Source organism: Xiphophorus maculatus, chromosome 8, assembly GCF_002775205.1.
Source record: "Xiphophorus maculatus strain JP 163 A chromosome 8, X_maculatus-5.0-male, whole genome shotgun sequence".
Lineage (NCBI taxonomy): Eukaryota > Metazoa > Chordata > Actinopteri > Cyprinodontiformes > Poeciliidae > Xiphophorus > Xiphophorus maculatus.
In genome coordinates, this window is record NC_036450.1 from 15,361,547 (window position 1) to 15,379,167 (window position 17,621).

At 37.6% G+C, this 17,621-nt stretch overlaps 1 protein-coding gene across 1 annotated transcript in view; it reads right to left on the minus strand.

The window, feature by feature from the left end:
* Nucleotides 1–8,281: 8,281 nt before the first annotated feature.
* Nucleotides 8,282–17,621, minus strand: part of ass1 (argininosuccinate synthase 1) — a 29,036-nt gene continuing 19,696 nt past the window's right edge. Inside the window, exons 12-15 of the mRNA XM_005803750.3 lie at nucleotides 15,288–15,419; nucleotides 13,017–13,173; nucleotides 9,069–9,134; nucleotides 8,282–8,975 (exon numbers count right to left, since the gene is read on the minus strand). Coding sequence (XP_005803807.1) covers nucleotides 8,927–8,975; nucleotides 9,069–9,134; nucleotides 13,017–13,173; nucleotides 15,288–15,419 — 404 coding nt within the window. The 3' untranslated portion in view covers nucleotides 8,282–8,926. The remainder of the gene's footprint in view (nucleotides 8,976–9,068; nucleotides 9,135–13,016; nucleotides 13,174–15,287; nucleotides 15,420–17,621) is intronic.

Consider the following 17,621-nt stretch of genomic DNA (forward strand, 5'->3'; position numbering starts at 1 on the left):
TGAAGCCATTCGTATTGTGCACATAAGTGTGAAACTGTTAGTAATCTAAACCCACACGTTACACATGGAAATCAAACTAATTGCAGTATTTGTGCTACAAATTAATATCCCCAAGTGTCTATGTTTAATGAGCTACATTTAACATCGTATGCCATTTCAAAAAACTGATTGGATGTGCAGGAAATAAAAGCAGGAATGACCTAAGCAACCGCCTCCAGTCACCAGCAGAAGTTTTTGAAATGGGCAACATATAGTATTTCTCAGGGCAGCACAGTCTTGGGGCATTTTTTCTTTTCATCTGTCAGTTGTGTCCCAAATAAGTTTTCTGTTGATTGAGTGTAAGAAAATGTAAGAAAGTATAAAATGTTGGCTAAAGTTGCCGTCTGATTTATATCCACCAACTCAATGCTTGAGTAAAATACTTTTTTTTCCTTTTGTTTTCAGAAACTGAGACACATTTGATCATTTTCTGAAGCCCAAATGGATAGGAGGCTTTTAGTGAGGCTTTATAAGGGATAAAGCCTCACTAAAACATACAAACTCACTATACAAACATGAACATTTAATGAAATATATAATTTTGATGATCACTCTCACATATACTAAAATCTATCAGACTGAATGGTAAATTCAATCTGTCAAAAAGTTTAAATTGTCTTTATTGAATACTGGAGGCTCTTTTTATATCTTAAATTTCAGAATATGAACAACTCAGTTTTGCTGTATAGTGGTGGGGATTGCATTGATGTCTCAGGGACTGGACACAAATCTATCACTGATTTTACCATAACATTTATAATGTTCAAATAACTGTAATGGACTGATCTGTAGAGTACTAAATTCATGTTTCTGGAAGCTGAGCTCAAACTTTACTAATTCCAAAATACAAATGCAGAAATGAGTGTTTAAAAAAGATAAAAGTGGTTCAGAAGTTTCTGCATTGAAATGTCAAATGAAATGTCAAACTCTTCCCATGGAGAGCATGTTTTACTCAACCTTTTAATTTGAACTAAATGCATGCGAAGAAAAGTTTAAAGTCAAAGATAAGTGAAAGGATGGAATAGCTTATTTTAGGCTTAGCTGTGTGAACTGAACCACAGACAGGCTCAGAAGTGAATTCAGAATATTCAAGAGAAGCAAAACAATAACTAATTTCAACAACGACCAAACAGAAACAACAAACATATCTCCCTTTTATATGTATTTCAGAGAATATTTACCAGGCTCAGTTATGAAAGCCAGTTAAACACCCAACCAAAACAGCCTCTATACCCTGTGGTGTAATTCAGCTGCCATCAGAAGACGTTGCATTACCATCCATCATAACACACACCATTATGACCAAATAACCAGGGCCATTAAACATTTACATCATCTGTGGGGCTCGCCGAGACTAGAGCAGATGAAGCTGCCAGCATAGAGACTTGAAGCCTTTCACTACTTTGCGGAGCAACAGATCGAAGAACATAAAAAGTGTGTTCTCGCAAACAAACCCCACTAGTGCCCCCCCAGGAGAGGAAGGGGAATGGGGGAGCAGCAAGGAGATAAATGTATTGATTTAAGATCCACATGCTGTGTTGGTGTTCACTCAGGGGAAATAGAAAAACAATAATGTGAGGGGCATTTTCTTGTTTAGGCCTGCTTTGATGTGGAAATGGTAAAAATAAATTAGGGATAATAATGATGCATAGCTGCATTTGAGAAACTACCAGATTTGTTTCCTAAAAAACATTTCTGATTTTCAATTTTGATGCATTGCCAGCTACGCAAAAAGTGACAGGAAACTTCTAGATTTGTTCTCTGAGAGAAAATTAGAATTTTTCAGAGAATTTAATTTTCTTAATTTTCTTAATGTTACGAGTATTTGAAACACACTACATCAAAACCGTAATGTAATTTATGACTATTTATGTGCATTGAAATATAAAGGAAATGATACATTTTTGTCATAACAAAAAATTGTTTTCAAATGAAGATCTAAAAAGTCAGTTGTGGATTTGAAGTCTGCTCCCTAAAATCTTTGAAAAACAGATATGTTCTTTCTACTTGACATTAATTCACTACTTTGACTAGGCCTACTAGAAAACACTTTCAACAAAATGTATTAAAAGTTGTGGTTGATGTGTGACAAAATGTGAAAACATTCAAGGAGCATTAATTACTTTCTGAGACACCGTGCTTAAGTATTTAAGCAGGTATTTAAGCTAAAACAAATAAAAATTCCCTATGCAACTTATTTTAGATTAAGAATAAAAAAATATGAACAAAACTCTGATACAGATGTATCTTAAAAACATAAGCATTTATCATTTAGACAGTCACAGTTTTGATTACTTGTCTAAATCCTTGATGAACAAAAAATACGCAGATTTTAAAAGGTGTAACCGGTATGTCTCTCAGATATAGAAGGTGAACAATGTTAAAGCACAACATTAAAATAAATTTGCCTCTTTAACTCTCGGGAAACTCAATCGATTCTTGTCACCCCAGGAGAGGCTGTAGACTCCAGACTAGTCGATGTTAGCTGGTAGTTGAGCTTCATTTTGTTGTAACAGGAGAAGGGGAAGTCCTTGTGCTCATTGACCCTTTTAGGTGGCCAAGACTAAGCAGCAGGCAAAATATTTCTATTTTTCTATCAATATTTCATCACCAGCTCAGGACAAACAAAGCCAGGGGCTTTGACCGTAATGGTCCCATCTGTCTATAGATTGTCAGGACATCACTGTATGGGTGTCCTTTGACACCAGAAAATAAGCTTCTACATCAAGGTAGAAGCACACACACACACACACCCATACAGACAGGAATCACGGATGCTGGCGAGCCTGGAAGGCAAAGAGTATCCTGCTTTAATCTGATGGTTCCTCACAGATGGTCTCTTGATGTTGCAGCAGGAGATCAAGTTTCAGGAGTATGAATGAAGCACACATCTGAGCTATTAGGACAGATCAGCTCTGTCAAAGCATGAGTGGCATTTAAGCCATGGGACACAAGCAATAGAATTGATTCACAAATTAAATACAACAAATGCTTCTCCTTACGCAACCAGTGTTCAGCCAGACTTGGCTATCATGCTAAGAGAAGGTTGCGTAAAACACCATTATTGTAAATTGAAGCACTTATCATCAATTATTACAATATATCCTGATCCATCTGATGTTACGGATGAAAATAAAATGTGCAATTATAAATATTTGATTGAACAGCAAGCCAGCAGGATTAGCATCCTGGCCTATAAATCGCTCTTTGTTTGTTAGAAATAAGGGAGTGACCTCATCATCTTCACCAGGCCCATTAGCTTTCTGCACTAACCTCCAGAGATCTGCCCATTAACCCCTTATACCTGCTAAGTAAAGCAGCATTAAGTGAAATGTGGAAACACAACTGGCAGTTTATTCAGATATAACTAAATACAAGCAGGTAAACCGTGCAAAGGGAATAAGAGGGACCATAAACATCCAGAGGTTGGATTAAACTAAAATCTAGGGAGGACATTAATGCAGAAGATTGTTGCACATTCATATTGCGTGTATTTTTTGCTTTCATGGAAACCTTCATGAGAGCTTAGGTTACACAGCAACCATGGGGACGGAGAACCACTTTGGCATCTAATTGGTTGTAATTAACTCTGTATGGTCATTGTTCCGTCTCTCATTGTGTTTTAAGAGTAAAGGTCACAGAACATGTGATACTTTTCTACTCTAACTGGGAGATGAAGAGCACAGATTGGATGACCACAAAATATCCTGATGGGTTGAAGACAGCAGACATTCCTGTAGGCTTTGTTTAGTTGGTTGTTTCTTTTGTTATCCAACAAATAAGTCTGTGTTGTTCTGTAGAAAGACAGCTAAGTCTTAAAACATGTAGGCATCCAGTTTTAGGCCTAATTTCAGCATTAAATTATGTTTTGTTTCTCTGCTAGGCTCTGCTAGGTTCAAAGTAATTTATATAAATTGTAACTATGGACTACTCGCTTACTTAATGTGAAAGGTTTTAGAGGCATACTCCTGATCAAACTGCTAACAATTTAAAACACTAGCTGTGTTTTGCTACAATCAGTTCTTGATTTACAGGCTTGATTTTTTTTTTGCCAAATGTGTCAATATAAAAAAAAGATATTTGTCTTTCTTTCCCAAACTGTAAAAATGTAAATTTTTTAAATCTAAAATTGTTTCTCTCACTATGTACAAATATAATTCACCTTCTGTGTAAAGACCTTGTAATATCATATTATCAGATGCTCCTGTTGTCTTTGTCCACTGCGAAACAGAAAAACTGTAGGCCAATAGGGAGAAGTTATGAAAAAGGCTACATTCAGGCAGATGTTTACAGATGAACATTAAAAAAAACCTATTAGAATGTTCTTATCTAAATGCCAGGAAAATGTACTCCAGCAGATCAAATATAAGTTTTCTCACAATATTACATTTAGGTCTGTATCTTGACTCATTGAGTGAATTAAGGAAATTGGCTCATAGGTTAAAATTACTTTGAAAAATTATTGTTTTTGATTCACTTTCAAGAGGGTTTCACCTGGTTGCTATGCCAGTTATTACCCTCCTCAGTATGTATTCACCCTATTGGCTACAGGTCATTGTCAGAACCTATAACTATACAGCTTTGTCATCTGTTTATTCCCAGTGTCATGGCTGTAATTTAGATTTTTCCTGTGTACCGCCTGTTTGGATATCATTCACTGGTATGGTCACCCAGTTTTTGCAAGTCGGACTCTAACATTTCTCACTGACTGAATGTTTTATAGGTTGAATGCACCGCCTGCTAGTCTTCTCCTCGCATTTATGTCTCTGTCATGAAGAAACATGATCATAATAGGAAAGGAAGGAAAGGAAAAGATTCTTTATTACTGGGTGGATCTTTAGTATTTACTGATAAACTGTAATGTCAAAAGTTTGCCTCAATTATACTCACTAATATGCATAAAAGAAATGGCGTACAAATTTTTACAACTTTTACCATCACAAAAATCTGAGTCAATGATTTCTAGGCTCCCTCTCATTGCCAGCAGCCCTGCCCTGTGCACTTCATTTCAGGAGGTCATGGACCCTGATCCTGAACAAAAACCTCCTTTGTGGGAGCACTGTTGGAAGAGTGACAAGGACTTGAAGGTTAGCCTCCTAAGGAGGTTGCACAGGAGTGTCCATTAGGGCTCTGGCCTGTATTGCTGCCGACTTTCATGTCGCGCTATTGTTATACAGCTTTCCCCTGAGAGGTGGACACCGAGTGGGTAATGAGGGGTAATTGGTCCAGGGTCAAGGATGATTAATTCCCGTGGTCAGGTGTCGAGCAGTTTTCATACCTGGCTGGCTGAGTAGCAGGTAGGAGGTGGAATATGAGATGTGGTAAATGAGTAAGAAAGTGGACGCAAGGAACACATGCACAAAAATGAGTGGGGGTAGAGGTCTTAAACAAAAAAAATTACTTTTTGTAAATTAATAAACTCACTACTGCATTTATACACAGTTCCCCTGTGAATTTTCAGGTTTCCAGTTAACCTGAAAATTGGTTAACCTTGATAAAATTTTGTTTGCAACGAACTATTTTGTTGGCAAAGCAATAATACAAAAAATATATCAAAAGTTCATCTATTTAATATTTTTAAAAGCTACAAAATTCTCTTAAGAAAACCAAGAAAGTTGAACTGCAATAGTTGTGAAACAGTTTGTACTGACAAAAATTATTATAATATGAACAAAAAATGAGTAAAAACTACAAAGAGATGTGATAAATACAAAAAAGAAAATCACAATAGGTGTGAAATAGCCAAAAAGACATAAAGGCAAAAATCTTACTACAAAATAGCACATAATACCCATTTTCTAGAGACACTTTTTCTTGTCTCTGTACCTGTAAAATATATATTAAGCTGCTGTTGTATTAGTCCAAAAAATTCCAATGGATAGCCAGAAAAAAAGTTAAAAGGTCACAAATAGCATGATGCCAGACTAAATGTTCTGAGCCTCTGTTCATGTCCCACCTTCATTCCCTTCAGCTTGAATAGCTCATCTGAATACGTCTCCATCCATCCCTCAATTCCAACCAAGCAATTTTGGACACTGATTATCCCAAAGCCAGTGCATGCGTGACAGTAAATGCAGGGGCTTGGCTGGTAATTGACCAGGCAAAGACTGAGACGCCTGCCGTGTAATTGAACAGGGGTTGAGGGGGCATTGCAGGACTGAAAGGGTCTGAGGGTTCCCCACTGCCCATTAGACCTGGCAGGGGGTCCCGTGTGCTTGTGAACTTTATCATGAGGCCCACGGCGTATCAGGCGCTTCAGCGCAGGACTAACACCTTTCAGTGGCAGGGATGAGGGCGTGGCAGTGAGGCAGCTGTGAGGGTTCAAATATCATGGAGCATAAGACAAGCTAAGTCATTATTACAGCTATCAGAGCAGAAGGTAGAAAGATGGCTGGGCATATTTACCAAAATTATGAATAGAAAGAAACATGGGTCTATTTTATCTTGTTTTGAATTAGCCAAAAAAAGCTTTACCCAGAAGTATTTCACCTAATTCAGATGGACATTTTTAAGAATTTGGTTCTGTAAACGTGACACATTCTGAAATGAGCGCACACAGTTGTCTTCTTTTGTACCATGCTTTGAAGCATTGAATTACATAGAGAGACGCCTTTTATAGCAAGTCTGCAACAAAAGTGGTCTACACAAACTTAACACATTTAAAATGTCAATTTCAGCACTCAGTGAGCCTTAATGCAGATTCTAAGTTGGATTTAGGTCTCAACTTTGACTAGGTCGTTCTAAGATGTGAATTTGCTTTGATTTTAGACCATCACAGTGTGGCTCTGGCTGTATGTTCAGAGTCACTGTCCTGCCAGAGGGAAAACCTCCACATGAGTCTTCAGCCTTGCATTCTGAAACAGGATTTGCTCCAGAATTTATCTCAACTCAGTTCACATCAGCTGTGATCAGCTTCCCTGTTGCTACTAAAACAAAGCAATGCTACAGGATGAAGCACAATTAAAAGTATGTTTAAGTATTAATTGTGCTTGCTGTGTCCCCATCAATGCATGTGGCAAACTGCACAGGGGTGTAGGGTGTTTTATTTTGTCCTTTGTTTTAGGGAAACACAACAAATAGTTGTCTTGTTGACAGGTTCCCCACCTGAATTATGAATCTCTGCATCTTCTTTAGAGTTACCATGGTAACTCTAAGAGAGTAACAGTGGCTTTTTTGGTTAAATGTTCAATAAGCAGTATTTGTTTTGAATTGAATGAACTTATATAGGATCTTACTTAGGCCTTCATGATAAAGTTGGCTGAATGGACATTACACTTTTCATGTTTTTATTTCTAAAAATGTTTCAAACCAATGCATTATCAGTATAATAAATTACTATTACTACTACTTTGTGCTAATCGACCATATAAAATTCCTATAAAATATTGCCGTCTGGTAACATTGTGACTTTTGCTAGGCATTGTAATCCCTCGAAAAAACATGAACACATAGCCTTTCCATACTGTGGATATGAGCACTCTGAGAGGCTTCCCTCTACTCTATAAATGTAGGACCCGACGCTGAGCAGTAAAATATACATATGTGACCCGATTGGTTTTCCTTCCGTTTGACTTGAGCCGTTTGTGCTCAGAAACAGCCTCATCACTTCTGCTCCAGTGGTCATCATCAGTGATCCATCAGTCTGTGTCGGCCTCCATCTGCATATCGTTAAGATGATGCAGCGTCTTCGAGGTTATTGAGCACAACAGTTAAACAGGCAGGCGGCAATAACAGGACGACTGTTTCACACCTTCATACTTCCAGTGATGATACACTTGAAAAAAAACAAAAAACTAGTGTATATAAATTCATAAATATCAGTAGATTTGACTGTTAGATATTAAAGGTTTACATGTAGTCAGCAAATGCTCTCAAAGATGAATGTGAGCTTTTCTTTTTATCCGGTGGAATCATCATGCAACATAAAGTTTCAGTGATTCTTAAGTTCAATTCCAACCAAATGTCCAAAACATTCCTCTTCAGATAAAATAAAACTACTTCCTGGTTTGTAGGTAACATCTAAGATCCATTAACATTTCAGTTTGTCATAAATTTGGCCACACTAACATGAATTCAATTTGAAGGAGTGGTGGTAAGAACACTAACTGACAAGTAGCAGCATCATGCTGAGGGTTTGTTTTGCTGCCGTTTGTGCAGGCAAAGGGAATGTAATATGAAGATGCAAAACTACCTCGAGTTTCTTCATCGTTGCCTTTCAAGTTGACAGAACAACAAAACCATATACAACACAAATCATTGTTTATAATGGATAAAGTAGACTAATATAGCATTTGCCAGAAAACCAAGAAAGTTAAACGAGTTTCAGTATTTTTGACAAGAAGAGTGATAAAAAATTACATTGTTTGCCTGCGACTATGTAGGCGACAAAATTTTTTTTAGGTGAATCTAATTGAATGCAGAAAAACAACAAATTCAAACTTGAACACCCAAATCTTGCTGCTCAAATGATTAAAGTTATATATTTTATTATTACTTCACAGAATAGCTCAATTTAACAAAACTGTTTTGATAGTTATGCTAATGGTTAGAAATCTATACCTCTGACCAGAAATGCATTTATTATTATTAGTGTTAAGAAGAAGGAAACAAACTCGGTAGCTAAAATACTAAGAATTGTTTCAAACGTCATGATTAGTACGCATTAGAATATATTTTGATCTAATACAGACAAGTTTTTCTAAACACTTGACCACCTGAGAAACAGTTTCGACAATAAGAGGTTACTGTGCTTACAGGGTGACACAACTACACAAGATAATAAGGCAAGAGGTCGACAATGGAGGAACAAAGTCTAAACCTATTAAGAGTTTAAGACACAATGGCAACATGGAAGAAGAAAGGAAGATGGTTCACAAGACGGCAACAGTTACTGTTTGTTGCCAGAGAAACCCTGCAAACGATGATGCTCTCTTAGCCTGTGAAGGAAGAGAGAATACCAACTTTTAATTGAATTTGTAAACATTTTTTCACATGTATTGCAAGTAGTTTCGGTTTCAAGTGATACTAACCTGACAGCATTAATCCTTATGAATCCGGAGGCGTCACAAGGGTCGTAGTCTCCTTGTACATCCATGCTGAAGAGAAAATAAATAGAAAAAGACATGAAATAATGCTCTAAGATATGTTCAATTTGTAAACAAAAGTTTTTTTTATAGAAATGAATGACATTCCTGTGTCATAAAACAAATAGTTAGAAATCACCATATCAACACTTTAATTGAAAATGGATGATTATATTGGAAATGTGAAATTAGAATCGATAATAATCATACTAGTAGTCATCAAAATGCAGCTTACTCATTAAACAAACAAAATATAATAAACAAACATGAATATAACTCCTGAAAGTGAATATACAAAGGGAATTGAGAACAAACATTGCGCAAGACTCAAATCCAAGTTTTCATGAATAAGTTAAAGTTTTAAATACCTTATCTAACTTTCAAGGAAAGGAAACTTTAAAAGAAAGGCAAGTAAAGATGCTAAAATACTGTGTTTAATTTTCAGAGTCAAATCTTGGATTTGGGAACTCTGTCCTTTCAACATTTAGTTGGTAGTCAGACAACCTGTTGGCTACGGCAGCTAATGTGCTCAGTTACCAAGCAAACCCCTTTCAACAGTACCAGCTGCTAATAATGTACTTGTCTCCATTCTATGCAAAGAGCAGTAAAGAAAATGAGATTGAACGGTTTTGAATGTACCACCGGTATAAATGTACAGACACTGTTATTTCCTGCAACTTTTGCTGAGGTTTAAGTGAAAGGAGTCAAATTGAATCTGAGCCACGGTTTGGCCAGGGCCATTTCCAAGTCCGCTTTCCAACATCAGCCTTCTTCTATTTGATTTTTCCAGCTTGGAATCGTACACTTCCAAGTACGACCACAAACCAGCATAAATCCGGGTTATTGAATGACAAGTAAAAGCAACAATAGCCAAAGAGAAATAAATTCAACTACAATGTTCAGAGATATGTAGTCTCTTCAGCTCTTTTGAAAAAAAAAAGTTCCTATTGATCTCCTCTAAATGCACCTGTTTGGTGCTGTTTGTCCTGAATGATGGAGAATCAATACAGCAAAATGAAAACATGTTCATGTACACAAGTGCTCAAAAAAAACTCCATTAAAAAGAATTTAAAAACCACAATCAAATCGTCTCATCTGTAAGCCACTAGTTGTGTTGATTTTGTAACCTGATGTTTGTCTTCCACTTTCCCAAAGAAAAAGTAGTGAATATATAACTTATGCAGGGGTCTAATGTTAAGACCGCTCTTTGTATAGACACCTCAGCGAGCGTCTTGCAAAGAGTGCCGTGTAATTACAGCAGTTTCTACCTGCAGTGTTTAATACACTCTCTTACCGAGTCCTCTCCTCCCTGAGACACCCCCACGTCCCGGCATACAGCTTGCACTCATTCTTTAAAAGCACTTAGCAAAAGAGGAAATTGCCAACAAATGATAGGATAAACATTATAAAAAGAAAGGACGACAACTAAATCATCAACTCTCAATACAAGGCTCCCTACCCGGCACCTGTGGGCCATTATGAGCGAGTGGCTACAAAGAATACGCCACTTTGTGTGTGTGGGGGGGGGTGTGTGTGCTTGGGAGTGCGCGGGTGTGTATGCGTGTAAGCATGTGATTGTGTTTTCCTTTAAGAAACCCTGCAGTCTAATTGAGAATAAAGCCGGCCAGGAGAGAGGAGGGTGACATTTCTATCTCAGACGGGTGCGGTGACGGGCTGTATTACCACTGCGTTAATGATGCCGTTTACTGTTGCCTGTGGAGAGCCAACAGGATGTCGGTGGGGGTCTCATGCCTAATCTGGTCCCTCTGCGTGTGTGTGTGTGTATAGATGCATGTGGCAAGATTTTGTGAAAGTGTGCACTGCATTCAGGTGAGTCAAAGCCAGGTACAAGCATATGTTATTGACAGTGACACACACCCTTGATAATTGGAGTTTTTAATAGTTTTCCATAAATTTGCAATTTGACTTAGGTGCCTAAACAGCATAGCACAAATGTATTGTCATTTCTTCCTTTAATAAATAATGACAGAAAAGTAATTACATTTTGTAAAACATTGATGTCAACACTCCAGGTGTTGTATTTGAAGCACACCTGATGCAGCGAATGAAACCACTGATTGCTTTCATCGAGTGAATTAAGAAGTCAGCTTAGCGACATTAAGACTGCAGCAGTCATTGAAAGAGCTTTTCATGTTGAATTCCTATAAAGTCCTTATAACAACAGTTCTTGTGTAACATATTTATTGCAAAAACATTAATTTTTGTCCTTATGTACCTAATTTGAAGTGAAGATTGAATAACTTCAGATCTAATAAATCTTTATTTGCACTTTTCAGAAAACAGTCTAAAAAAATAAAAACTCTCTAATGAGTGTTGAGGGATGTGATAAACAGGAATTTAAGAATTTTACAGCAGGGACTTTCAAGAAATGTCTGGATAGTGTAACATGGAGCATCATTGTGGACCTTTTTCCATATATGCTTTTTATAAAAGCATATATAGCCAAAAATATATTGGCTATATATGCTTTTTAATAGTTTTATTGTCTTCTTTAGTTTTGGAAGGCATGTATATGGTTAAACTTATTTATAAACAGGCCACATAACAAAATTGTTCATTTATATTTGATCATGATAATCCTGACCAAGCCATAAAGAAACAGGTGCTGCTTTAGTTATGCATATAGCTGGGTAATCCTATCAACAAAACTATCCCTGCCATTACCTCTGTGTACACTTTCCAGAATAATAAACGTACTCCTGTCTGTCGTCAGTCTCAAAGCCAGGTTTTACTGGAACTATTTTCCTCCCCATGCTTGCTTAAGATGACGATAGGTGCAAAAACAGCAACTTAGTGCAATCAGCTAGATTTACTTAGATAACGTTTACCAAATCGTATTTGATAATTTACTATCTTTAACTGTATTCTATAATATTTTGGAGTGAATTGAACTGTAAATAAATGGTTCTAAATCTCATTACATATCTAAAATGTATCCAAATGAACCAAACTGATTCAAATTACATTTGGATACCTTCCAATAAGATTGCATATATTTGGGGATGGTTTGGACCATTTTGTCTGTGCCTTGTTGACCCTTGTTCTACATTGGCACAATCAACATGCTGCCTTTTGACTTTAGGGAACAAATATGATACAACGTTGTGTTGTTCCAGCTCAAAATGAAGATAAAGACTGATTCTAATTTTTCTAAAGTGAGACTCAAGTTTGTATGTTTTCCTGAAACTACAGTATTCTTCTCAAAAACTGCTTGTAACAGATCGAAAGAGCTGAGTACAGTCTCAGTTTATCTCTTTTCTTCTCGAAAAATGACTAACTCTCTTTAAGTGATAAATTACAGGGCCTTTCTTTCAGTTTATAGAGCTGTGTTTCTCACTGTGGGAGCCATATTTTCGTCCCTTTTTCTCTGACCTGCTTAACTACCATGACACCCAGCTACTTTTCTCCTAAAAGCCGAGCAAAATCACCTCTCTCCTCTAGCTGAAAACACCATTAGCTCTCTGACTCTAGGGTACAACTGAAGTGTGTGTGACTTAAGTGGAGATGGAGAGCCATATGGAGAGGTTTTCCTTTGGTCAGTGCTGAGCCTGCCCAGAGGGTATCAAGGGTCAGTCGCCTGAACAAACCCACTGTTACCACAGCTAAGAGGGCATGGCGGGGGGCAACGAAGGGGTTTGGAGAGTGAGCTGCCCTGCAGGCTATGAGCGCTACATTTCTCTGATGTCTTTGTGAGGCAGGGTCAGTTTAGCATGCTGATGTTGGGGGTCATCAGAGAACTTGAGTGGTGAACATGTGGAATAGCCGCACTGTGCCCAGAACAGCCACACAAGCAACATCTGTCAGGTTAGGATAAATGAACGCCTTCATTAAAGCTGTTTTCCAGCCACACACACACACACACACTGTGTTTACCTGACTAACTCCTCGTTGTACAGCGACTTTGGCGACTCTCGTCCCAGGACGTAAACCTGACCCTTGAAGACAGACAGCTGGACCTTGCCCTCGACGTTTTCCTGAGACTTGGCTATGCAGTGTCGCACAAAGTCACATTCTGGACTGTACCAGAAGCCTGCGATGGAGACACAGCAGTGAGGGAAGGTGTCACAAAAGAGAGATATTTCTGATTTTAGTTTTTGAAAGTTTTTTTTTCTGCACATAAGTATTAGGACTCACACAGGGAACATCTTATGGGCTAAATTATTTACAAGGCTGCAACTGACAACTATATTAGTTATCAATTAATCTATTGTCTGTTATTATAACTGTTGATCGACTAACTGGATAAAAACAAATGGCACATTCTGCAGATTTTTCATTTAAGACTATTTTATACAATATTAAAAGTGCATTAAACATGGAAATAAACAATTAAATTCCTTTTAAAAATAAGAACATAAAAAATTTAGTGCCTGACATGCAATAGCAACATTCCTTTAGTGAATGCCTCATCATTTGTAGCAAAGGATGCATCTGAATCTGAAAAATACTAACATAAGAATGTGAAAAACTCAACTCTTTCTGCTTGAGTTAACATATAAGCAGTGTAGGACTGATCTGTTGGCTATTTTTTCCAATTAATATCTGGATAGCAAAAGACGATTAATGGAAGATTTTTTTTCACAGAATTTGATCCAGGTGAAGCTAAAACTATGCCGGTTGAGTTTTGAGTAGAATGTATTTAAAAAATTTTTTTTTAAATTTCATTTTAAATGCAAAATGTATATATTTGTGTACAGTTTTGTCTTAATTGCTGCTCTGAATATGTTGTTTCAGGAATTGGCCTGAGTCAGTATACTCAAGTTTATGATCAAATGATTACTAAATTAGTTGATGATCATTTCAACAATCTATTCATCATGATTAATCCAATTAGTCGTTGCAGCCCTAATTATTAGTTCGGGCTGTGAGATAAAATATGATATACCAGTGGTAATAATCAGTGGTCAGAAAAATTCAGACTTAAAAGCTTTTAGCCCAAAGAAACAATTGGGATGCACTTTCCAATAGAAAAGTAGAAAAAGGAACCTAAATCTACTGATATTTTGTGTGTTACTTTAACTTTATTGTGCAGCAGCATGAAGAATATACATAACTGCATAAAGAAGAATGCTGCGCCTCGAAAAACTCAAATTCAAGAAACATGGATTAGTTAAAGCAACATCTTTTATGTGATTCGTCTCCGTTTGTGTCTCTTCATCCCAGGCAAAGTCCACACACACTTTTCTTCTCTGGCGTTTTGCAAACCTGAACCATCATCAGAGCCCAGGGACAGATGGGAGAGGGACGAGTCTATATATGCTCAGAGGTCAGGCACACCCCGCTCAGCAGGGGTCCTCCTCTCATCAGCACCCGACCTCCACCTCATCGTCTGGCTATGTTCAAAGGCACAATGAGCTCCTGCTTTAATTTTCTCAAAATTCGCACATAGTGCTTAAAAGCGACACTTTACGTATGCATCTTGACTTATTTTGATGTAAATGCTTGTTCTGTCAATATTATGACAAAATGTTTCTCTTTATGCTATAATATATGTTGAGATATGTTAAGATAACGCTTGAAAAGTAATGAATTTTTAATTTGAAAGATAATGTAATAAAACAATTAATTCTTATTCTGTTCAACTTACAAACGTATGACATAGACCTATAAAATCATAACCACACCCCATCATTTATTTCTACATTTTCAATCCACTTAGCACATATCTGGATACCGCATCCTAGTCTGGGTAAATAGAGCTGTAAACAGATGCAGAGCAGGTGGATTGTTAACATAAGCTCCTCCACTACCAGCCGTCTGCAATCTGCAATTATTAATGATTTAAACCCACAATGGGTTTAATCTCTGCCCTGTTCCTGAACGCACCACCTCTATGTGTGTGTGTGTGTGTGTCAGCGTTTGTCTCCACGTCTCCAGAGGGGATAACTGGAGCGGCCTAGCAGTCGGTCTGTAATGGCACTGATCCTATTATGTGGATGAAGGTGCAGACGACCTGGGACTCGGCAGAAGGGGGGATTAAGACACCTGAGCCAAGAAAAGCTCACAAACATGTGCAAACATACGAACCGTGCTGTGGGTGTGTTTGAATTTGTACATGGCAAGTTTGCCTCTAACATCTGTATGCTAGAAATGACAATTAGTGCACTGAAGAATAAGCTATTGAAACACTTGACAGATGCTTACCATTGTAGACAAGTTCTGAGAACTTGACGCCAAGTCCCTGTTTGATCCGTCGGACCTCCTTGTCCATGGTAAACGTCTCGATGTCCAGATGGGCTTTAAGCAAGATTGTGCCTCCAGGAGTTTCATATATCCCTGACAAAAAGAGAAAAAATAAATTAACTACAATAACTGGCAGAAGTTTTTATATTCATCTATCTTTTGACACAAATGCCAATGGAAATTACTGGGATTTTATGTGGTAGAATTTTTTTGCAAATTCTTCATCGGTTTTGATACAGATTCTCAATTAGATCTGTATTTTTGAAAAGGACATTTTACCCTATTAATATGCTTTAATCTAAAATTCCCCTTTGTAACTCCGGTACTCCAGTTTTTAAGCACTTCTTAATTTAGCAGCATTGCCTGTATTTATAAGAACTGATCTTTTTATCCACCACGCTGTATTCCCTCAGCATGATGCTGTCACCACTATATTTCACCATGGAGATATGTTTTTGGTAATGTGAAGTATTTTCTCCAACACATATTTTGCATTCAGGCATTTACCATGTCCCCTATAAGTGCTGTGGTAAATTTGAAAGAAGACACCTCGTGGTTTTCTTTAACCTCTCCGGACCGAAAGTAGTGCCGACGATCCAGCAAAATTTGCAGTACCGTAATTCTGTCACACTTTGCACAATCTGAAAAATCCCAACAGTTTCTGAAAGGGGAGACGTTGCGTAGCCAATCTCGGGTTATTACGGTAGCAGAGAGTGACATTAACCTGAGGGGGAGTTCCAGTAGCTACGAATAAATTGACAAATATATTTACTCATAAGACATTTAAAGAACTTGGTACAATTAAAAAAAGCAAAAATTTCCAGGCGGAGATTTGAAACTTAGATCATAAAGGGGTAAAGACGGGTTTTCTTGTTTTCATTTGAAGCCATACTCTTTCCCTTTGATGGATTGTAGAATGCTCCATAAAAAGGCATGAGATACTGTTTTTTAACTTCACCCAATTTAAACTTCATCACAACTTCATGGCTGATCTGTCTGCTTTGTTTATTAATCTTCATGCAGCTGTTTGCTCACTAACAATCTCTAAAAAATTACACAATTTGGCAATTGTTAGTATTTCTGCCTTGCAGCAAGACGGTGCTGCGTTCAAGCCAAATCAGGGGGCCTTTATCTATGGAGCTGGCTTCCAGAAAATGAAGGAAGAATCAATTCAATTAGGCAATTTCTGAAGGCACTGGACTTTATTTAGGGACATGACAGTAAGTGGGACTGAATACAAATGTATCTACTACTTTTTAAAGATTTATTTGGAAAGAATATTATTAACCTTCTAATTCACAATTATGCACTTAAAATGCCCTTAAGTTTCTGATTGCAAAGTGATTTAATGTGACAAAAAAAGGAACTTAGGAAAAAAAGGAATTTAGGAAATTGTTCTGCCTATAAGAAGATGCACGTCGGCTCTACTGTCCTAACACTCTTATCGAAGCTTTACCGTCATTATTTCATTCTTCAACAGCCACTTATGGCCTCGTTCATCAAAGCAAAGGGCATCAAGCAGCTCTATTAGCCATTAGCGATGTGACTGACAGGCCCTCATAGTGCTCACAAATCATGGACAAGCTTGTCCAGAGTAAATGACAGGTTGGGAGGCCCCTGCCAGCCTGGAGTTTGGACCAGGGCCCCGTGTACCCTGCAATTTACCCCCTCCGGACAGGGAGGGAGGGGTGACAGGAGAAAAGATGAGGTACATGACAGGAGAAATGAAGCTGTCATTTAAATGTCAGCTAAAACAAAAAGAGGGCAGAGGGAATATAGAAAGGCAGACTTGACAATGGAGACAAAAGAAAAATCTATGACCTCTATTTCTAAGAAGGATAAAATCTGGAGAAAGTGAGCACCATTCACTCATTAAATGCATGGTTCCTTACATATTCTGCGAATTTGACACACAGTTGGGTTTCTTGTAACAATCCAAATCTTCAGAAGTAGCATTTTATTCCAATGTCCACAAATGTTCCTCATCAAATTAGAGAACTGACTGGTGCAACAAACAAATAAAACCAACTTAGCAAAACTACTGATTGTTTAAAGCTTCAGAAGATCCCCATTTGAGCTGTAATGCTTTGGGTGACTAGGCCGCAGAGAGTACTCCGGGACATTTCCGTTGTACCCAATCAGATAAGTTAAAACTGCCCTCAAACACAACTCAGATTAAGTGCTGCCAAAAAGAGCTAGCTTAACTGATTGTAGCCCATAATTGGACACTGTCCGGGTAAGCTTCTACAGTGGCGCTTTAATCGGGCTTAAGGAGACACGACCCTCTGTGGTTTC